The sequence below is a fragment of the Botryllus schlosseri genome, chromosome 11, assembly GCF_051294905.1.
Source record: "Botryllus schlosseri isolate E-star chromosome 11, Bs_hap1, whole genome shotgun sequence".
NCBI classification, from domain to species: domain Eukaryota; kingdom Metazoa; phylum Chordata; class Ascidiacea; order Stolidobranchia; family Styelidae; genus Botryllus; species Botryllus schlosseri.
The window spans coordinates 6,898,169-6,917,452 of NC_137246.1; the positions used below are offsets into that span (position 1 = coordinate 6,898,169).

At 41.1% G+C, this 19,284-nt stretch overlaps 2 protein-coding genes across 5 annotated transcripts in view; one reads left to right on the forward strand and one right to left on the reverse strand.

Annotated features, from left to right (window-relative positions):
• Nucleotides 1-10,944, forward strand: part of LOC145451159 (uncharacterized) — a 28,076-nt gene extending 17,132 nt beyond the window's left edge. The window contains exons 17-24 of one of the 4 annotated variants that reach the window (XM_080329655.1): nt 761-930; nt 1,966-2,058; nt 3,686-3,773; nt 3,842-3,903; nt 3,973-4,055; nt 5,277-5,408; nt 5,470-5,602; nt 9,223-10,944. In XM_080329655.1, coding sequence (XP_080185781.1) covers nt 761-930; nt 1,966-2,058; nt 3,686-3,773; nt 3,842-3,903; nt 3,973-4,055; nt 5,277-5,408; nt 5,470-5,602; nt 9,223-9,571 — 1,110 coding nt within the window. In that variant the 3' untranslated portion in view covers nt 9,572-10,944. Of the gene's footprint in view, nt 1-760; nt 931-1,965; nt 2,059-3,685; nt 3,774-3,841; nt 3,904-3,972; nt 4,056-5,276; nt 5,409-5,469; nt 5,603-9,222 lie in introns of those variants that run through there. The other 3 variants (XM_080329656.1, XM_080329657.1, XM_080329658.1) reach the window with 3 other exon arrangements.
• Nucleotides 10,945-12,086: 1,142 nt separating this feature from the next.
• Nucleotides 12,087-16,340, reverse strand: LOC145451160 (VPS35 endosomal protein-sorting factor-like). Its single transcript, XM_080329659.1, has one exon. The coding sequence runs from the start codon at nt 15,336-15,338 to the stop codon at nt 12,441-12,443; it is 2,898 nt and encodes a 965-aa protein (XP_080185785.1). The 5' UTR covers nt 15,339-16,340; the 3' UTR covers nt 12,087-12,440.
• Between the last annotated feature and the right edge of the window lie 2,944 nt (nt 16,341-19,284).

Below are 19,284 nucleotides of genomic sequence, written 5' to 3' on the forward strand. Positions count from 1 at the left end.
TATTACAGTATTCTAATTTGCGTCCAGTAGGCCTATCATATGGATTGATTGATTTGAGTAATGAGATTAACGAAAATAGAGGTCCTTCCCGTTAACAATCATTTTATCAGTGAGTGATACAGTTATTCTACTTCCATTCCACCTCCTAATCTTTGTTGGTCATAACTCGGCATGCAAAACAAGCTGCCCAAAGCTATTCAAACCTATTATATTCACGGAATCACACGTCTAAATAGGTGTGATGGACCGGTGGTATTGTCGCAAGCTGCTATGACGTAGTCATCGTGGTCTATAAATACCGAATTATTTTTGATTACTTGCGACTAGCATTATTCTCGTTATAGCCGCAAAAAGTCTCATTTTGAAACCTTTTACTGTTTTGATGTCATTTGGGGATACTCGATCTTGCCCAGCTATAGTCATGGCCACTGGTCAGATCCAACTGAGGTCAAACAAGAAATAAATTCTCGCTGAAATTATCCGTACCCTCTCCAGGGTCATGGAAAATGGTATTGCATGCGATATTTAACCCAGTGATTTGCGTAAATAGCATACCCTTTAACATGGTAGCACGTTTCCGTGTTGCGATATTGCGACATTGTTGAATCACGTTTGATTTTAGGCATGATGAGTATGGTTGATGAATTGCGTGATATCGATGCGTCTTTGTCGTATGTTGACGATTTCAATTTTGATTGGATCATAACTGCATCCTGAATCGATCTTCGACGTGAGATTTTGACCGGGTCCTATTCGCAAGTTGTTTTTTCAGCACATAGCCAATTTCAAACCGGTGTTTCGGCGTAAGCACTCGAAAAAGCGAGACAAGTCCAACAGCCGTTCGGACGTCATCCCGGCGTCGTCGGAGGACGAGACCAATTCGGAAAAAGACACCGTCGACACAACTTTGAGTTCGGACAAACAAATCAAGTGAGATACGACATTATCAAGGGCAGTGGTTCTCAACCGCTGATCCGCCGAATATATTACAATTCTATATCTCAATTCGAAAATGCAAGAAGTTGGACGCTTGTCCGAAATGAAACATCAGATACATCAAATTTTAAACTGATTGATAGAAATTTTGTTACTATATTCGCATTGAAATGAACCCGAATATTGTCGACTGACGCTCGCTAGGGTTAATGTTCAGCAACTAGTAGAGAATGGGAAAGAAAATGTATATCAACAACCGTATCACAGAATATGAGCTCAATATTGAAAATTTTATGCTGGTGACATTATATTTTGTGATACGATTGTTCATATACGATGTTCTTTTCAATTCTTCACTACTTGCTGGCAATCACCCCTGGCGAGTGTCAGCCGACAATATTCGGGTTCATTTGAATATCAATATACTATTCACTTATTGAAGTTCTGTGCCTCCTAAAAGGAGTTTGTGATCTACTTTGGACATGGCAAACTACACAATGCTGCAAGTGTTGTACAAAGCTGTATCAAAGTAGGCTTACCCGTTCAAGAATAGGTATACATGAATGCCAAGAAGATATTCTGAACAAAATTAGTCACATTTCGGCAGTAGAATTTAGCGACATTATGCAGTATAATAGAGGCTAGTAAACAGCAAAGTCGCATTTCTGTCGGAAGAAACTAAACAATCAAAATCAACTTAGTTTGAACTTTACCATAGCGAAAAGAGAACCACGTCTCTGATTTCGAAACGGCGGCAATGAGTGAGATTTTGTTTTGATTTGCATAGATTTGTCGTAATTACATTTTGGATTAGTTTGGTTTTTTGAACAATTACCGGTCCGCAAGCTTGAAATGGTCGAAAACCACTGGTTTACGCTGTATTATTTACGCACGACTTGTCCCTTTTGCATAACCCCGTATTGATCCGCTGTTTTTTCGCATTGATTTTTATTTTTACGCTCGGTAGATATGGATATGTTGTTCGCGAGAACAGTTGTCGTGTGGCTTACTGTGAGAATATCGTAACAGGGAAAGAATGAAAGGCGCTTCTAACGTGGATACGGCGATATCAAATCTGCAGAAGGACTATTTTGCCGCTGCCGCCTCGAGGGCTGGAATAGGGTAGGTTACTTGAGATTTTTTTTTGTCGGGTTAGTGAAGGTAAAAAATAATAATCCGTTTATACGGGAAAGGTAGCGTTCAAAAGGCTTGCTTACGTTTGATGAAATGATATCACTGACTATGCACGTATTTTAATAATTTCGCAGTCCCGAACATTCATGACGGTCTGACAGAGAGATATCTATCGATACCACGATTATATCCTGTTATTGTTAACCGCACTGTAATCCATTACCTTAAAAGCTTTTAAGCGTCATTGGTTTTCTTTAATGGAAAATATGAATCTTGTTAAATCAACAGTTTTGTTTTTACTGCGCCCTCACAATGGATGATTGAGATTTTTGAAGCATTAGAGATTATGTCCGGCATATCACTAATCCCCGTCAATCACATTTTGCTGGCGAGCAGACGGTGGATTATAAAATGCCAAGGCACAATCACAATCCTAAAAGCACTATATTCTGCGTTGCATGTGAGCTTCAAAGTTGATGTATTATTATTATGTTTGTTATTTGGGATCGTCACCGTTCGTAGAGTTAATATTCGTGTGGCAAAAAACGTGTTTAAGAGCCGATAGCTGTAAAGACTTTGACCGGGGCACCAAGTTTTGACACTAGTCTGTGCTGACACTGAAAATTAACTCGTACGTCGCGATTCTTTGATTGCCCCACTGCCGAATCTCTGTTGGTATGCCTGTCATTGTGCCGTTAACTCTCGGATCAGGGACATACAAAAAGTCTTCGAAATTTTGCTGCAGTGAATGTAGTCACAAAAGCAATGTTCTGTTGATTATACCGACGGGATAGCATAATGGTGAAGAGTTTGGGTACTTTATCGATAAGTCGTGGGTTTGATCCCCGGCCTGGTCGGACCAAGAACCTGATTAGTGACACCTAACGCTGGTATATATGACTTCTCCGCTTGGCGCTCATCATAACCGGGAGAGCATAAAGGGGTGGTGCAAGACTTGGAAAGCCTTGCCAGGCTATGTCTGCACCTTCGTTGTCCAGCATCATATGCACATGTTGCACTCATGTTATGCACATGCACAAGTCGGTGTATATGCCGCAAAAACATCAAGGACGAAAATAAACAACGCCCTTTTATCGGACTGTGATTATTAGGTATATAGTATACAGTACACACACTATATAGAAGCTGTTACATAAAATCCTGTACAAAATGAGAAATTTAATCATGTACACCGGTTCTGTTTTATGTGAACGATATAACGGAATATATTCATTACACCATTTTGCAAATCAGTAAAACAGGGTACCGTATTGTAGTCATAGATATACCGCCACGCATTATCTCGGAATATAACACAATCTTAAGAAACACCAGATAGGTTCGTGCTTCGCGTGAGAAAAGAATGATAGCCTCCACGCCGTTATGCTCTTGGATTGCATTGAATATATATACGCGTGTTAGAAATTCATTCATATACAATTGATTGAGATTCGAGTGGTCTCTGTGTCTACAAGTCGGGCTATTGCATGTCATGTCAAAGTAGTAACAACATAACCGTCTGTAGTCAGATTGCACGTCAATAACATCACATAAACATTCGCTCTGCGTTTTAAACGACTATCTCGCTACTGTAACATCCGTATTTGTGTTGCAGTTTATCCCATCTGTCGAAATACAGCGGCAGAACAGTTTTGGAGAACGGAAATGTGCCCAAAACGGCACCGCACGAAGCCCAAACCGTGGTACGTTTCTGTTGTCCATATTGCCGATTTACCCGTAGACCCCATTGATCAATGCGTCTGCGTTCTAGGAGGACGGTGATGGCGGAGATCTGCCTCGCAAGCACGAGCCACAGCCTTTGTCCCGAGAAAGGTGTTATTGACTTCTTCTTATGTCTCGACTCTAAAATCGCATTATCAATCGTGTTTTGTTGTGTTGCAGTAAGCCGAAAAGACTGGCGCCACTAACGTCCGTTGGACTGCCGTTGTTTTCGAGCTCTGTCATCAAATCAGAATCGGAAAGAGGTTGGATGTTATTGATTTCGTGCGTGCTATATTTTTGAACAGTTACTCGATTTTGATCTAAGATCGGGTGTGTTTAAAATTTTGTATTTGATCTCATATTATTATTTATAATCATACTCTTAACCATGGGGCTCCATAATAAAACCACAGATTCAGCTGTACGCAAACTACCATCATGGGCATTTGTACCGTCACGTTGTGAGTTGTGAGGCCTCAATGGTGGGAAAAGAGTGTCAAAACAATAATTGCTGCTGATAAGATAGTTATTTTTCGAAAGGGGCCTATGATTCCAGTGCTCGAAAAATTCAACTTTAGCTACTCGCATCAATGTGGTCAGCCCTCTTTGAAACTTAAAATTGATGCGATTGCAAAATAGTTGGCCGTTCAAATGAATCTAGAACATTGGTTCTCAAACTGGGTACGCGAAGCTGCGTCAACTGAAAAATTTTACCTCCAATTCATGGTTTTTGCTCTCTAGTATAGTCCGAATTTCATATTTGAGAATTCTCTCATCAGCAGATATAATCTTCCATGCCATCAAACTATCCGTTGGGATTGCCAGCATTCTGGTTTCATTTTGTGATATGACGATAAGGGGGGCGCGAAATTTTTCACTTTCATAAAGGGCAGGTGGGGGGCGTGTCTAGAAAGTCGAAGAACCACTGATCCAGAAAGTCATTCATGTGTGCAGAACATAAGCCTACTGTATGAGAAGCGGCAGCTGCATAAAGACAGAGCCAAGACTTAAAATAACTTCAGTTCTGAGGAAATTTACTTGTGCATGATTTAAAACAGTAGATTGGGTTGTTTTTGTAGCGGTTAACTAGAGGTTACTACTTTTGAAGCAAGACAAATCTTCACGACTGACGCTAAATCGTTAATGACACTGTAGACTGATGAAATTTTGTAAAATATATTCAGTTACAGACGGTACGGTGATACAGGGGCTAATTATTCAGGTCGTTATGATAATTTCACTTATTTAGAGCTATTACTAAACTACTTTCCACCTTACAAAATCCAAAATGTAGTTTGGCCTATAAAGCCTGTTAGATGCGGGAACAGATAAGGGATACCTGGTAAAAGATAAATCGTGCAATTTGGCAAAACTCTGAATCAGAATAAGTACTTCTAACCCACCGCCTTTGATCATGTCTTTCACGATACAAGTAGTGTCACGTTTGAAGTAGTTTTCGTCAACGCTTATGTTGCGTTTTCCAGATTTGAAAGCGGACAAGCTCCAGTCCATCTCGTCAGTGGCTTCGTCCGTCCAAAGTCAAAGATCAAGTCTGTCGTCTGTTCCAGGAAAGGCGTCGCCGAGATCGTCGTCATGTTCCAAAGCTGAGAAAACTGGTGAGGGGCCGCTCTTGATTTTTGTCGACAGACTCCGTCGTTAACGCTTTGCTGTTGCAAGGTTCATATTCGACTCGGCCTGACGGGATCAAAAAGGCAGATATGGCGGAAGTAGCTGGCAATTCGCATTCGAGGGTGCCGCGCCCGCCCAACGTCAGGAAACCTGAATCGCCGCAAATCATCGACCAAGCAAGGTGTGGTGTTGTTTTTGTTTGGTAGGACTGATATATCTGACTCAATCAATGTGTAGAGGACTGGGCACAATGATTCCAGTACTTGAATCTGAATCTAGTATTAATTCTAATGATTTGAGTGATTTTTTCAAGTGTTGAAAATACACGCTCCACGCCACTGAAAGTTAATTCATCAACGAGCATTATAGTTTCGATAATAGTTTTCACTTCGGATGGCTGCAAACCTTGATTGGTTGTATCTCAACACACCTAACACATTGTACAAAGCTACTAACGTTACTGGAAACGACATAAATCTGAAGTCATAATTAACCCACAACACGCCGCTAAGTGCTATTGAATCGGTACGGTCGAAAAAATACCAAAGAACCTTTAATGTAATGGATAACAGGCATTATGTGCTTTGTGGACGCATAAAAGGTACAAATTCGGACATGGACCAGGGGTGGGCAAGCTGTGGCTGTATGTGTTGGCGGCTGTGTACATGGAAATTGAAATTACGAATTGACTCCCGAATTTTTTAGAGATTTTAATTGAGCTTGAAATTTTCTTAGGGCTCCGCGCAATTCAATGCAACTTCATTTTTCGATTTTAATACGGTAGTGCCCTTTGCAATCTGAGCCCTACATTGCAGATGCAAACAGCAGTGGAGAATGATGCGTCCCGTGTAGAATGTAGATATACCAACTCGGAATCGTGTGCTCCTCATGGAAGAAATTTTTTTCTGGCACATTTGGGCAGTTCCAATATATATTTTAACTATGCTGACAATCCTGACGGAAGGTCAAGAAGTAACAGCATGCAACAAAGGGACTAATATAATAACTGGCCCTCCCAAAGATGTATCATCATTTATAACTTGCCCTGAATTTTCGAAAGCACCCCTCCGTCAACTCTACCGGTGAAGCTGATCACTTGGGCTGAGAAAGGATAAATATTTGATAGTAATATGTGACACTGCTAATAATCAGGGTTGTAACCAAGTCACAACGCACCGAGTCACAAGTCAATCTCACTTTTATAGTTTTGACTCGAGTCAAGTCCGAGTCCAAGTCATTGTGTTGACTGCTAAGTTTCCTGTTAAAGTCATGTCAAACCCACTTTTTGTAACTCTTTATGTTGATATCGGACGGTTCGCATATATATTATACTAATTTTCCTCATTTTTAGCAGTTCCTGGTTGGTCGCATTTTCTAGTACCAGTGCCAATAGACGAAATCCCAATAGTGTGGCTACTTTACTGTTGTTCGAAATTACAATGAAATGTCGGTGTTGGCCGTCTGAGTCTCGAGTCATATGACTTGGTTCGAGTCAGGTCGAGTCATCAGAAAATCGTGAGTCATCACAATCCTGCTAATATTAATGACAAAATGCGCTTGTGAATCTGAAAAATTTTCTTGCTTCGTGCAACCATAACTGATCCCAGTAACTGTTCATAACATTACCTTTCGCGAGTTCGGTGCATAGGCTATAGTAGACCGATATGGGAAGTAGATTAGTCCGAGTTCGCTGGAAGTGGATACGGACAGTTTAACATGGGTATTTTGCGTTTGGTTAGTTCAGTGCTTCTCAATCTTTTTGAGCTCCGTTCGCACCTTTTTTTTCAAAAGAATTTTCATTCGCACCAGCCAGCCGGAATTTATTACAGAAAATGAAAATGAAAAAACTTATAACTTTTGTATTCAGAGAGCTTCTTTAAGGTACAGAGCTTCAATATTTTCCATTCAGCGTATCATATTATTGATTAATCGATTCGAAAAATCACTGCAGTCGAATAATCACAGATATAGCACTGCTGTTGTTCTCGAAGTGTTAGTTGTTTCCAGGGGTATCGTGCAATGATTTCCTTCGAAGCTTAAAGGGCGAACCCAAGAACTATATTCACTCGCAATAATATCACTTTTCCACTAAGTCGGCATGTTACGTCATCGCGATGTGAATGTGTTCGCATTTAGAACGCACAAATAGTGAAACTGCACTTGAATCGTAGCATCAATGTTGCGACTAGCACCTTTGGTTCATTTTCTGACAACATTCAAAAAGATGCTTCACCTTACTATGGTATGTTAGCTGATTGGATGGTACGATGGGCGTTGAAATCGGTAATGCATTGCTATACAAACCCACACAATCCGAGTAATTGATGACAGTGATTTATGGATAGGCTTAGGCTTCATTCCCTTCTTATCTATGCAGTACACAAATCAATAAATCTTTCAGGAACAACTTGCGGCATCCTTGTGTTGTCAAAGCCAACACGTACACCTTCTTGAATAATTATAACTTACATAAGATTCATGATTAACATACAGTTATATCTGCGGGGGTTGCCAACTGCGGGATGGCTCTTACGGCAATCGTACAACATTGGCCAACTGACTGAAATAATATCAAATTATCTTTACTACCCCAAGTAATAAGTTTCAACAGTCTAATTAAGCTTAAATTAGGCTGCAGAAGGAATATCGTAAGACATACGTCTTGGGGGCTTTGATTTTGCTCTGCAGAGGGTGCTCATTGCTCAAGCTAAATCGGTAGAGTTCGTAATATTATTTGTAGTACAAAGGCGGTACGAATACGAACTAGGCAAACTTTTCCTATGTATGGATCAGCAAGCTTAGTGACGTCACCAATTAATTATGTATAAGCCTATGCCTTTACGATCTAGACTCGACCTGAGATCATCACTCCAAGAACGGGAAAGCGTGCCAAAGCCTAAATGGTGTAGTTAACATTACAAACAGGCTATTGCAATGGTCAGTAGTTAACTGCCCAGTGAATTAATAATTCGATGCAATGCAAGATTCATCGGACGTAAGACACCAATGTGCTCACACTAATTTTATTTTTAAAAGCCTCTGGTACACGAGTAAACAACACTTGTTACAGATCTAATGTGCTAATGGTTATAGCTGAAGAAACGCAGAATTCTGCTGTTAACCAACTTGAATATGTGCCAAAATCCCAATATTTTTCGTTGACATATACCAAATGTCAACGCTGGCACCGGCTACTATTACCTATATACAAGGTCCGTATGGCTTACGCGGAGGCTGTTTCCGAGTTCGAGCAACTGATACCGATTCCACTAATTCTTTTTTCCAGGCAGTGACGTAACCCTCTTGCACCGAAATATTCTCTCAAACTTTACAATATACACACATCGGGAGCGGTCCTCACTTGTGAACTTGAAAAACCCAGCTACCAACAAGTTTTTAGAATTGCTTCCAAACGACAGAAGTTACGGTCTGGCTGTATTTGATATCGTGTTAAGTTTATTTGAATTATTCCACGTCAGAAAACGTGAGAAACATGGACAATTTACATTCGCACTCATCCGGATTTTTCTTTCGCACCAATCCTCACGCTTGTCATTCGCACTCATGCGGTTTTTTATGTGCACTATTCGCACCAAGCTTGTTGTTCTCACTGAAATTGTTTTCATTCGCACAAGTGCGAACCGTCACGCGAGTTGAGAAGCACTGGGTTAGTTCATTACGGCTATGGCCTGGAATGCGACCGTAGGCTACATGAGTAATCGTGTGCAGTAAAAAGGTTGGCCACGCCTGGGCTCGAGTGTGTCGAAATAGGTGCCATATTGTCCATTATTTTGCGTACAGGAGGCGGCGATACAGAGCGATCTCGTCGTCGCGTGCAGAGCCTCTGGGTTTTTTCTCGCCATCTCGAAACGGAAACGCCAGGACATCACAGCCAGTCAATTGGAAACAATCTTCTCACCAGAGCTCGAATATGCAACCGTCTTGGAGCAAGCCGGTGCAGCCGAGGCAAGGGCTCGGCGACGTGCAGTCGCAGAAGAAAGTGGCTTTCGGCAGTACCGTAAACGCTTCCATTCCGGCCGGTAAAAGCCAGTGGAACGGAGCCCACGGCAAGTCAAACGGTTTGACACAGCATCGGAGCGATAAATCCCTGGTTAAAAGACACGATTCGGCAAATCACCCAAAGACTTGATCGCTTTAAACTCTGGCGTGTGAAATCTGAAATGTTCCAGCTCCGATGTTGATTTTGTCGACAAAATGCGATACAGCACCGTGCGTGTTAAGGTTAAGTTGCCACGAGAGCGATACCTATTCTTGCCAACGAAGTTTGTGATGAGAATCTATGGTGGTTTAGACGCCAATTGTCTTTCCTGTTTTGTTGTGGCTGTTCCATGTCCGTGAGCTCTCTTGTGCTCTGCTAAAATTCTAACTGTGACACTCGAGTATTACGGAGCTAGTTAGTACAATGCGAGCAATTTCAAAAGCAAATTAGCGATAATTCATTTTTTGCGAATATTAATTGGTTTCCTTTTTGCTCCTCGTTAGCGTTGTATGTGGTAACCTCGGTGTTGCATTCAATTTTTTGTGTGTTACCAGCGATACTTTGACAATGAATCTGGATCTATCCTCATTGTGTGCCTGACATTTTCGCATGCGGCACTTGAGAATGTGACTTGATCATCTCAAAAGTAACCCGAACCCAAAAAATAACCTTCCCCCTAGCCTAATCCTAATCGTAATCGAAACCTATCTTTAACCCAGATGCTGAAATGCTGCTTGCTATTGTGCTGTATGCTCATATGTCAATTGACTATTCTTGGTACCCCTGCGTCTGTCACAAATATCCCAATTTAATATCCACATGCGGGCAATTGTAGGAAAAATAATATTCAAACTACACTTTTTGTTAGGCCGCAATGATGTACGAGCGTGCGTCCAATCTCAACCTTGTTCGAAATATTTTGAAGTGGCCTATTGTTCCACGCCGAACACACTCTACCGTTTCTGTATCGACTTGCTTTTAGGTGTTTTCAAAATGAGTTCCCTTTGTCATCATAAATCTGTGTGTTGTATTTTCGGAAAATTTTACTACTGTAACTTAGCTGTAAAACTGTACCGGTGCACGTACCAGTGTTTGCATACTGTATTTCGTTGGTAGATTTCGTTAAAAGTTAGTGCGTTTCGCTAGAAAAACATGGCTTCATTCCCATTTCGAATATCCGGTCGCTTTTGTACGTCACTGTGTCATTCGTTATTGAGCATGCGAAAAGATTATGGTCACTGTGTGCATTATTTATTTTTTAACAGTGTTGATCGAACCTTACTGTTCCGCCACCTTTTTCGTGGTGGCCCGTGCGTTGAAACTTTGTGTAAATTTGGTGTTTTTCCTGTGCTTTCGAAGCAACGATCATGTCCGAATGCTGGTGAATTGATGTGCCCCCGTATCCGTCTGTTTACTCGTGTAATAGCTTTAACTAGACCTTCGTACGCTTCTATATTGGTATATTAATATATTGCGAGGCATGCCATTCTTTTGTTTTGTGACCATTAAAAATCAGGACCCAACACGGTTGTGTATTTGAGTTACGAGGATTGGCAGAGGGGGTGAGTAACATATATAGGTGGTCATGGTCAGTATAGAAGTACTTCTAAATTTTGGTAGTACTCATGTGCGTTTTGCCTTCCAGCACTGCTTCAGTGGTTATGTTTTTAGAATTTTCACTTCTACTTCACCAGTTTTGATACAAAATTACCAACTTAGTAAACTTAAGAAGGTGATTTTGTTATTTTAGAATTTCTACTGATGCCAGTTTTTTAGGCAAAACTTCTCGATTTTACACTTTGGGTGTCCCGGTAGAGAGTATCTTTTTGATAAGAATGGATCACTTTTACAAGTGAAATTGTTTTGAGAAACGCTTGAAATATCCCCCGTGTCACGGTAACCGAATATATTTATTATACAGAACTACTCTATTTTTCATGACTGTATCTATTGGTGGGGTATTGTAGTTGCGAAGATGGTCTTGTAATTTTGAAAGTGGCTATCAGCGATTCACATGGTTGTAATTTAACCCAGTTGCAAGTCAATCTCACTTTCATTGTTTTGACTCGAGTCAAGTTGAGTCATTTTCAATTCACCACCAAGTCCAAGTCAGTGAGTAGAGGTCCGAGTCCAAGCCAATGTCTTCAGTTTTCAGTCCGGCTCAACCGCTAAACCCACTTTTTTCAACTCTGCTCAAGTGATTTAGAATGGTTCACAGTAATATCGTAATTTTTCAAGTATCGGGACTGATAGGCAAAATACCAATGATGTGGCGACTTCACTAGTCTCGAGTCTGGCACAATTACAAAGTACAAGTCGAGTCAATACACAAATTGACTCGAGTCGAGTCATTTTACACATTTGAAAATATGATCTGAGTCATTACAACCCTGCTTTAACCCCTCGGCCACTTCTAGTTTTGGAGACGACTTAAGTTTTCAAATCGTCCATGTACTATTTCCACTTGATGTACCTTTGACATGGCCTGGAAATTGCTCCTCACTTTCATCGAGTAGAAATTTACGGTGAATGCACGACCAGTAGACCTAAATCTACCGCCTTGCAAAGTAGGCCTACAGGACAACAGAAATCTAACTACACTGTGTAGCACATCCTTGCCCTTCGTACAGCACGGCCTTGCTGCAACGACAGTACACACCTTGGATTGCGTATACAATATATTCGAGATTGCACATAGATACTCTTGTCATTTTATATACACTGATGAGTCAGTCGCAGTCTACGTCAATATATGAATATGACCTCTCGTTTAGCAGCACGACGAAAAAGATTAGAAATCACTACACTTAAGTGACACGACACTCCAGGTCCGTGTCCAATTCAAATGCAAGGCGATAATATTCAATATTGATTGGGAAAAGAACAAATTTGTCCCATGGCGACATGACTTTGAAACTGCGATATACAATTTATAGTGGGGTATATATTAAAAATCATTGAGATAACATCTGAGGATTACGGTTGGGCAAAATTGACTACCAGAATCCCGACTAAGGCTTCATGCTTTCACTTTGGCGGGTAGCGACAGACATTTCGCGATTTCCGCATTGACCGGATTTCTGCCCATCCCCCGTAAAATCTTGCCAAGCATCTCCTCGTCCGCACACCCCGCCTTGACCGACGTGTTCCACGTGTTGACCAGCAAATCTCGCATATTTTTGTCAGTCATATCTCCATGGGCGATAACCGCAGAGACCAAAGCCACTGCTACAGACGCTCGCTCGGCCGCTTTGCTCGGAGAGTCGGGAGCCACAAATTCCACAATCGGTGTCAACACTGCTTTTGCGACGTTGGATATTTCAGCGTTGAACTTTGGATCGCTGCTGTAGAGATGTTCGTTGGAGTCTACGTAATCGACTTGATATATGTATTTGCTTTGACTGTAAGCCGACAGTAAGCTCAGAGCTTTCGCGTATATCCTCATTTTCACTTCGCCGGTGAACTGACTATTATTCTCGGAAGATACAACGTTCAACAAGCCGCGAAGTAGATACAACATGCCTTGTTCTGGGTGGTCTGGCACTGTGAGTAAAGTCGAGAGGAAATTACAGATATATCCAAACACGGAATTGACCGAGACGCTATCCAACCCAGAAGCGTTGAAGTCTTTCATTTGAGTCACAACCGCGCAAAACATGGCGTTCGCCTGCGTTATGCATTTGTTCAATAGAGCAGCCTGTCCTGAAGTCAGGTACAATTTCAATCGAGTCTCGATATCGCCGATCGAAGGGATGGTAATGAAGGAGTATGCGGTGCAAGCCCGCACGAAAGCGGACGTTTTCGCCGTGTGCTTGTGCCTCACAAGTTTCGTAGCAGTCGTAGAGAGATTGTTGACGTGGTGAACCAAGCTTGCCAATACCCCGTCTAATTTGTAGAAAGAGCCACGGCATTCGACATAAAAATTCAGCTGTTGCTCAAAATCCCGTCCGAAAGAGATCTTCTGTATAACCGAACATATCGACAGCGTGGCAGACTTAACGTCACTGTCTAAAGACAACGACGTCACCGAATCATGAATTCCGCGGCAAATATACATCATACCGTTAATGACTAGGGGATCGGCAGTGTTTTCGGCACGCATTTTACAGAAATGCTCGACCAACTGAGCGCACATTTTCAGACGCGCGTCTTCTTTTTGGAACAAATCGAGAAAAGCGAGATATTTATCCATGGAAAACACTTCGGTAAAGTCGTCCATGTGGGAAAGGATACCTTCGAGGACGTTGAGCAATTCGGGGTAGAACTTCTGAAAAGCTCGGTCCGGCGTCAAATGCTTCAGTATATCGCCGAGAATCGTGTTTACTTCGCGTTTCCTGCAATTTTTACTGGCGTATTCGCACCAGGGGACCACGCATTTCATGTAATCCCCGCAATTTTTTATCGAGGACAAAAATTTCCAGGTTTCGGTGAGAAGAGATTTCTTATGCTCATCAGGCGGGCTGGTTTTTGCGACACAACGGCCAAGAGTTGAAAGCACCAAGGATTTGGAAAACTGTTTATCGTTTGATTCAGTAATTAACGTACACAGCTCCAATGCGGTTGGCGCAATTAATTCCGGCTTAAAAGACGATAAGATGCATTTTAATACCATCAAACTGTTTCCAGTTTTCAAGCACTTCTCCATGACGTCCGGGAGTTGGTTTTCGGACGCGTTGCTCGAAATGCAAGATAGAATCCATTCCAATCCCGGCACATACAGCGCAAGGTACGTAGCCATATCTAACTTTTGAGACGCGATCTCGTTTTGAACTGAAGTAATGTGGATTTGCTTGTAAGTGTCGATAACCTGGTAGAAATTTGAGAATAAATGACCGCGGAACTTAGGAGCTTGTTTAGCGCCTACGATGCACAAGAATGTACGAGCGTACAAAGCAACTAAAGGATCACCAATGCCTTTTGTCATGTTCGATAAACGGATTAAGGTGGAATTGCATTCATCCTTCTTCAAAAATTTCAGACAAGGCAATATGCTGGCCTCGGTTAGTATCCTAGGAAGTAATTCGCGAATGGACGCAACCTTCATCATCCAGTTAAGGCAGATTTCTTTTGCTTGCTCAGGGACATTGTCTGGGTTTATAGCATCAGCTTTCATGCCTGCACACATCGATAATATTCTTTCGAACACAAGCTTGCCGAAATGCTCGAGCAAGTCCGTGATCATCACGAATTTACTCGGATAATACTGCATCGCGGACGTGTTTCCGAGCATTTTAGCGCACTGGATCGCAATCTTGAGCGCGTTGACTTTTTGATTCGCTTCCCAAGACTGCGTCAAACTCTTTTTGTTGTCTAGCATTTGGTCAACGAATTGCTGTTGACGGATGGTTTTTGTTTCCGAAACGTTGCCAGTCGCGATATCGTCCAGTTTTTTCAACTTGGAGCGAAGTTGCTCGCTTGTTGATGCATTGTACATGTTACGGCCAGTGGGTTTATCCCCGGTTTGAATTATGGAAATCATTTGCGCCGACAATTTCTCATCCAAGCTATAATCCTTCAAAATCTCAAACCTGCGTTCTTTCCAGCGATTGACTTCCACAGATAAAGATCCCGCATCATCTGATTCTATACCAATCTCTACTTTTGGAGGGTCAATACTGGACAAAGGATCTGTGATACTTGTTGATAATGGATCGGAAGCAGCCATTGCTGATAATGGATCGATGAATTCCGCGGATTTCACACTCGATTTACTGCTTTTGTCGCTAGAACCAGATTTGGTCGAAGACGCAGCATCCTTCTTACGCCTTGATTTCAAGTCGGTGACTTCTGTGACGATTATCGGCTTGAGAGGGTGGTAGTCTGTGAAAGGAATCTTGTGTGGTGGCAAAGTGTGTTTTCCGTCTTGAAGGTCGTAGTCAACCTTTTTCGGCTTCCACGATGGATTGGATGATTGCATGGTCTTTGAATGACGTACCGGTAGCTTACTCTATCAAGGGGAATAAGCAAAGAAACGACAGAACCGTCTTCTGACTATATGAGCGGAGTCATATAAAATATAAGTGTGGTCTGAAAATATTACAAAATCGAGCTAATTGAAATATTTAAAAACAATATTGCATTCTTCGTTTCAATTACTGTAGCCTACTGCATTGTAGAGCAGTGGTTCTCCTTCTCAGCCTTTTTGTCTTCGCGGACCCCCTCAAGTTTTCGTTCAAAATAAGCTCAATTATCGTGCAACCGTCATCTGTCCTGTGCAAATAGTGGACAGGCTAGTGATAAACAGCAGAAAAATGACTTTTCCTGAAAATAACGTCACACGATATGTATACAAATTGGGTAGACTCTATTATTTCGAAGCGAATTTTGCAGCTGTATTTGTCTTGAAAATCCACGTTTCCGATTTGATTTGGTGGAGAACGCGTAACGCTTCCGGCGACAGCATTTGGTGTGAGTTTTCAATGAACATATCAGGCCCAGCCTAGTCATTTCTTCTTTCTATCTAGCATATAATCTTGAAGTTATTTAGTGATTATATCCAGGAGAAAATGTATTTCTTGGCGAGGTTACAATTCCTTCATTGGGACAGATTAGGAAAAAAATTCAGGAATTTCTAGTTCAAACGACCATTTACTAATTTGATGAGACTGACAACTCCAAATCCCAAATGTTTTGCAAAGATTTCGAAGTCACCCTGTTTAACCTTGCTATCTCCTGCAACATTTCATTTTTCCACAAACTCAAACAAAACATCTCTAAACAGGAATATGTTTGCATCGGCAGGCTATTGGCAATTTGACAATTAAAATTAGTTTGCACAGTCGGATATTTCATCTCAGACGACCATTTTATTGATGTGAGTCCTAAAGTTTTAGCAATTATGATGAAGCGAAACTGTCGCATGCTTTTCCTAATTGAAAATGAAATATAAACTAGGTTATCAATCATTTTACTAGTTTAGGCGCTTCGCGGAGCCCCAGATAAACTCAACTCGTCCTGGCGAAATTTCGGCGAAATCTCTGTGATCACGTGAAACACTATTACTGCGAACTCGGAATATTAACCCTCAACTCGCCGCTGGGCAATATTCCACTATTCAATAATCGAAATGTTAGGTTATTCTAAACAAATATAATATCTCTAATACCTATACATCTTCTATTCACAGTAAGACCGGCTAACGAGAATCAACTTGACACATTAGTGCCATTTTCACTGTCGCAATATTCCGCTTTTCGGACATATGGCCGCCATTCCAAATGGGCGACAGATTCCAAAGTATGCTCAGTTCCAAGATTAATTCAAGAATGTTTCGCCAATATATTTCACACAATCAACGTATTATCGGAAAGGTCTTTCATAGTACTTTAAAAGAAAAATCTACATTCAGGGTGATTATTGGCCTTTTTGTTTTCAATACGACTACCAACCTTAGATAATATTGCGCTATCAGGCATATACCCGCCATTCCAAATGTGCGACAGATTCCAAAGTATGCCCAATTCAAAGCTGAATCAGTGTTGGGATCAAGTCACTACCTTCGAGTCACGAGTCATCTCGAGTCATTGCACATTTTGACTCGAGTCAAGTCAAGTCAATCGATTTTCAAAGGTGACTCGAGTCAAGTCAAGTCACTCGTTTTTTGGAGGTGACTCGAGTCAAGTCGAGTCAAGTCAAGTCAAGTCACGAGTCAAGTCACGATTCGAGTCAAATTGAATTTTCGAAGTATATGTGATGACCCAACTGTGTGCTAACTGTGTGAAGGATAGATTAATTGGCCATTTATCTTGAATCAAATGACGATTATAAAGTTAAATATTCACTCAAAAGGGTGTTTTATCGCTCACGCACACGTAGAACTGATAATAAAATACGTGAGTAACGTGAGCTACATGCTACAGTCTGATTTTATCAGCCAATATAAAGGATCGAATACGAAGCCTCGAGAAGTTGAACAAATTGATATGGTACAATAGGCACTACCGACTTACACCTCTGTGAGAATATAAAGGCATAAACTATATTCGTTCGATTTAAATCATACAAGAGTGTTGGTAAAGGTGACCACTGCGCAATGTGAGCACTAAGCTGCCTAAGAAACAGAGATACGATGCGATTAGATAAATCTACTGCTACTACGACAATGTAGGTGTGATGGTTTCGTAAGTGGTCCATTTATTTGTGATGTAAGAATGGATGATCAGTGAAACTTATAATGATTGAAGACTGGTTGCTCTCGCAAGTGACACCGGCGTATCGCTGACAACCAAAACATACATAATATAGGGTGATTTAATCGACACCGTTTACTTAATGACTTGAAATTGACTCGTGAATTTTGCTCCGAGTCACGAGTCAATCCGCATTTCTGAGGCGTCGAGTCAAGTCAAGTCAAGTCATTTTTGCAAAGTGACTCGAGTCAAGTCAAGTCATACGAAAAAGGTGACTCGAGTCTGACTCGAGTCAAGTCATGACTCGAGTCATCCCAACACTGAGCTGAATTCAGGGGTGTTTCGCCAATACATTTCACACAATCAGGGTATTATCGGAAATGTCTTTTAGAGTACTTTTAGAAAAATCTAAATTCGGAGTGATTATCGGTCTTGTTTGTTTTCAATACGACTAACAACCTTAGATAATATTGCGCTATGAGACATATACCCGCCATTCCAAATGTGCGACAGATTCCAACGTATGCCCAATTCAAAGTTGAATTCAAGAGTGTTTCGCCAATATATTTCACACAATCAACGTATTGTCGGGAAGGTCTTTCAAAGTACGTTAAGAAAAATCTAAATTCAGAGTGATTATCGGCCTTGTTTGTTTTTAATACCACTTCCAACCTCAGGTAAAATTGCGTATCGGACATATGCCCGCCATTCCAAATGTGCGACAGATTCCAAAGCATACAAACTCCAAGCTGAATTCAAGAGTGTTTCGCCGATATATTTCACACAATCAGGGTATTATCGGAAAGGTCTTTCAAAGTACGTTAAGAAAAATCTAAATTCGGAGTGATTATCGGCCTTGTTTGTTTTTAATACCACTACCAACCTCAGGTAAAATAGCGTATCGGACATATGCCCGCCATTCCAAATGTGCGACAGATTCCAAAGCATACAAATTCCAAGCTGAATTCAAGAGTGTTTCGCCGATATATTTCACACAATCAGGGTATTATCGGAAAGGTCTTTCAAAGTACGTTAAGAAAAATCTAAATTCGGAGTGATTATCGGTCTTGTTTGTTTTTAATACCACTACCAACCTCAGGTAAAATTGCGTATCGGACATATGCCCGCCATTCCAAATGTGTGACAGATTCCAAAGCATACAAATTCAGAGCTGAATTCAAGGGTCTTTCGCCAATATATTTCACACAATCGACGTATTGCCGGAAAGGTCTTTCAAAGTACGTTAAGAAAAATCTAAATTAGGAGTGATTATCGGCCTTGTTTGTTTTTAATACCACTACCAACCTCAGGTAAAATTGCGTATCGGACATATGCCCGCCATTCCAAATGTGCGACAGATTCCAAAGCATACAAATTCCAAGCTGAATTCATGAGTGTTTCGCCGATATATTTCACACAATCAGGGTATTATCGGAAAGGTCTTTCAAAGTACGTTAAGAAAAATCTAAATTCGGAGTGATTATCGGTCTTGTTTGTTTTTAATGCCACTACCAACCTCAGGTAAAATTGCGTATCGGACATATGCCCGCCATTCCAAATGTGTGACAGATTCCAAAGCATACAAATTCAAAGCTGAATTCAAGGGTCTTTCGCCAATATATTTCACACAATCAACGTATTGCCGGAAAGGTCTTTCAAAGTACTTTAAGAAAAATCTAAATTAGGAGTGATTATCGGCCTTGTTTGTTTTTAATACCACTACCAACCTCAGGT

Coding starts and splice junctions, on each gene's coding strand:
- LOC145451160 (XM_080329659.1), bottom strand. CDS start 15,338: ATGCAATCATCCAATCCATCGTGGAAGCCGAAAAAGGTTGACTACGAC.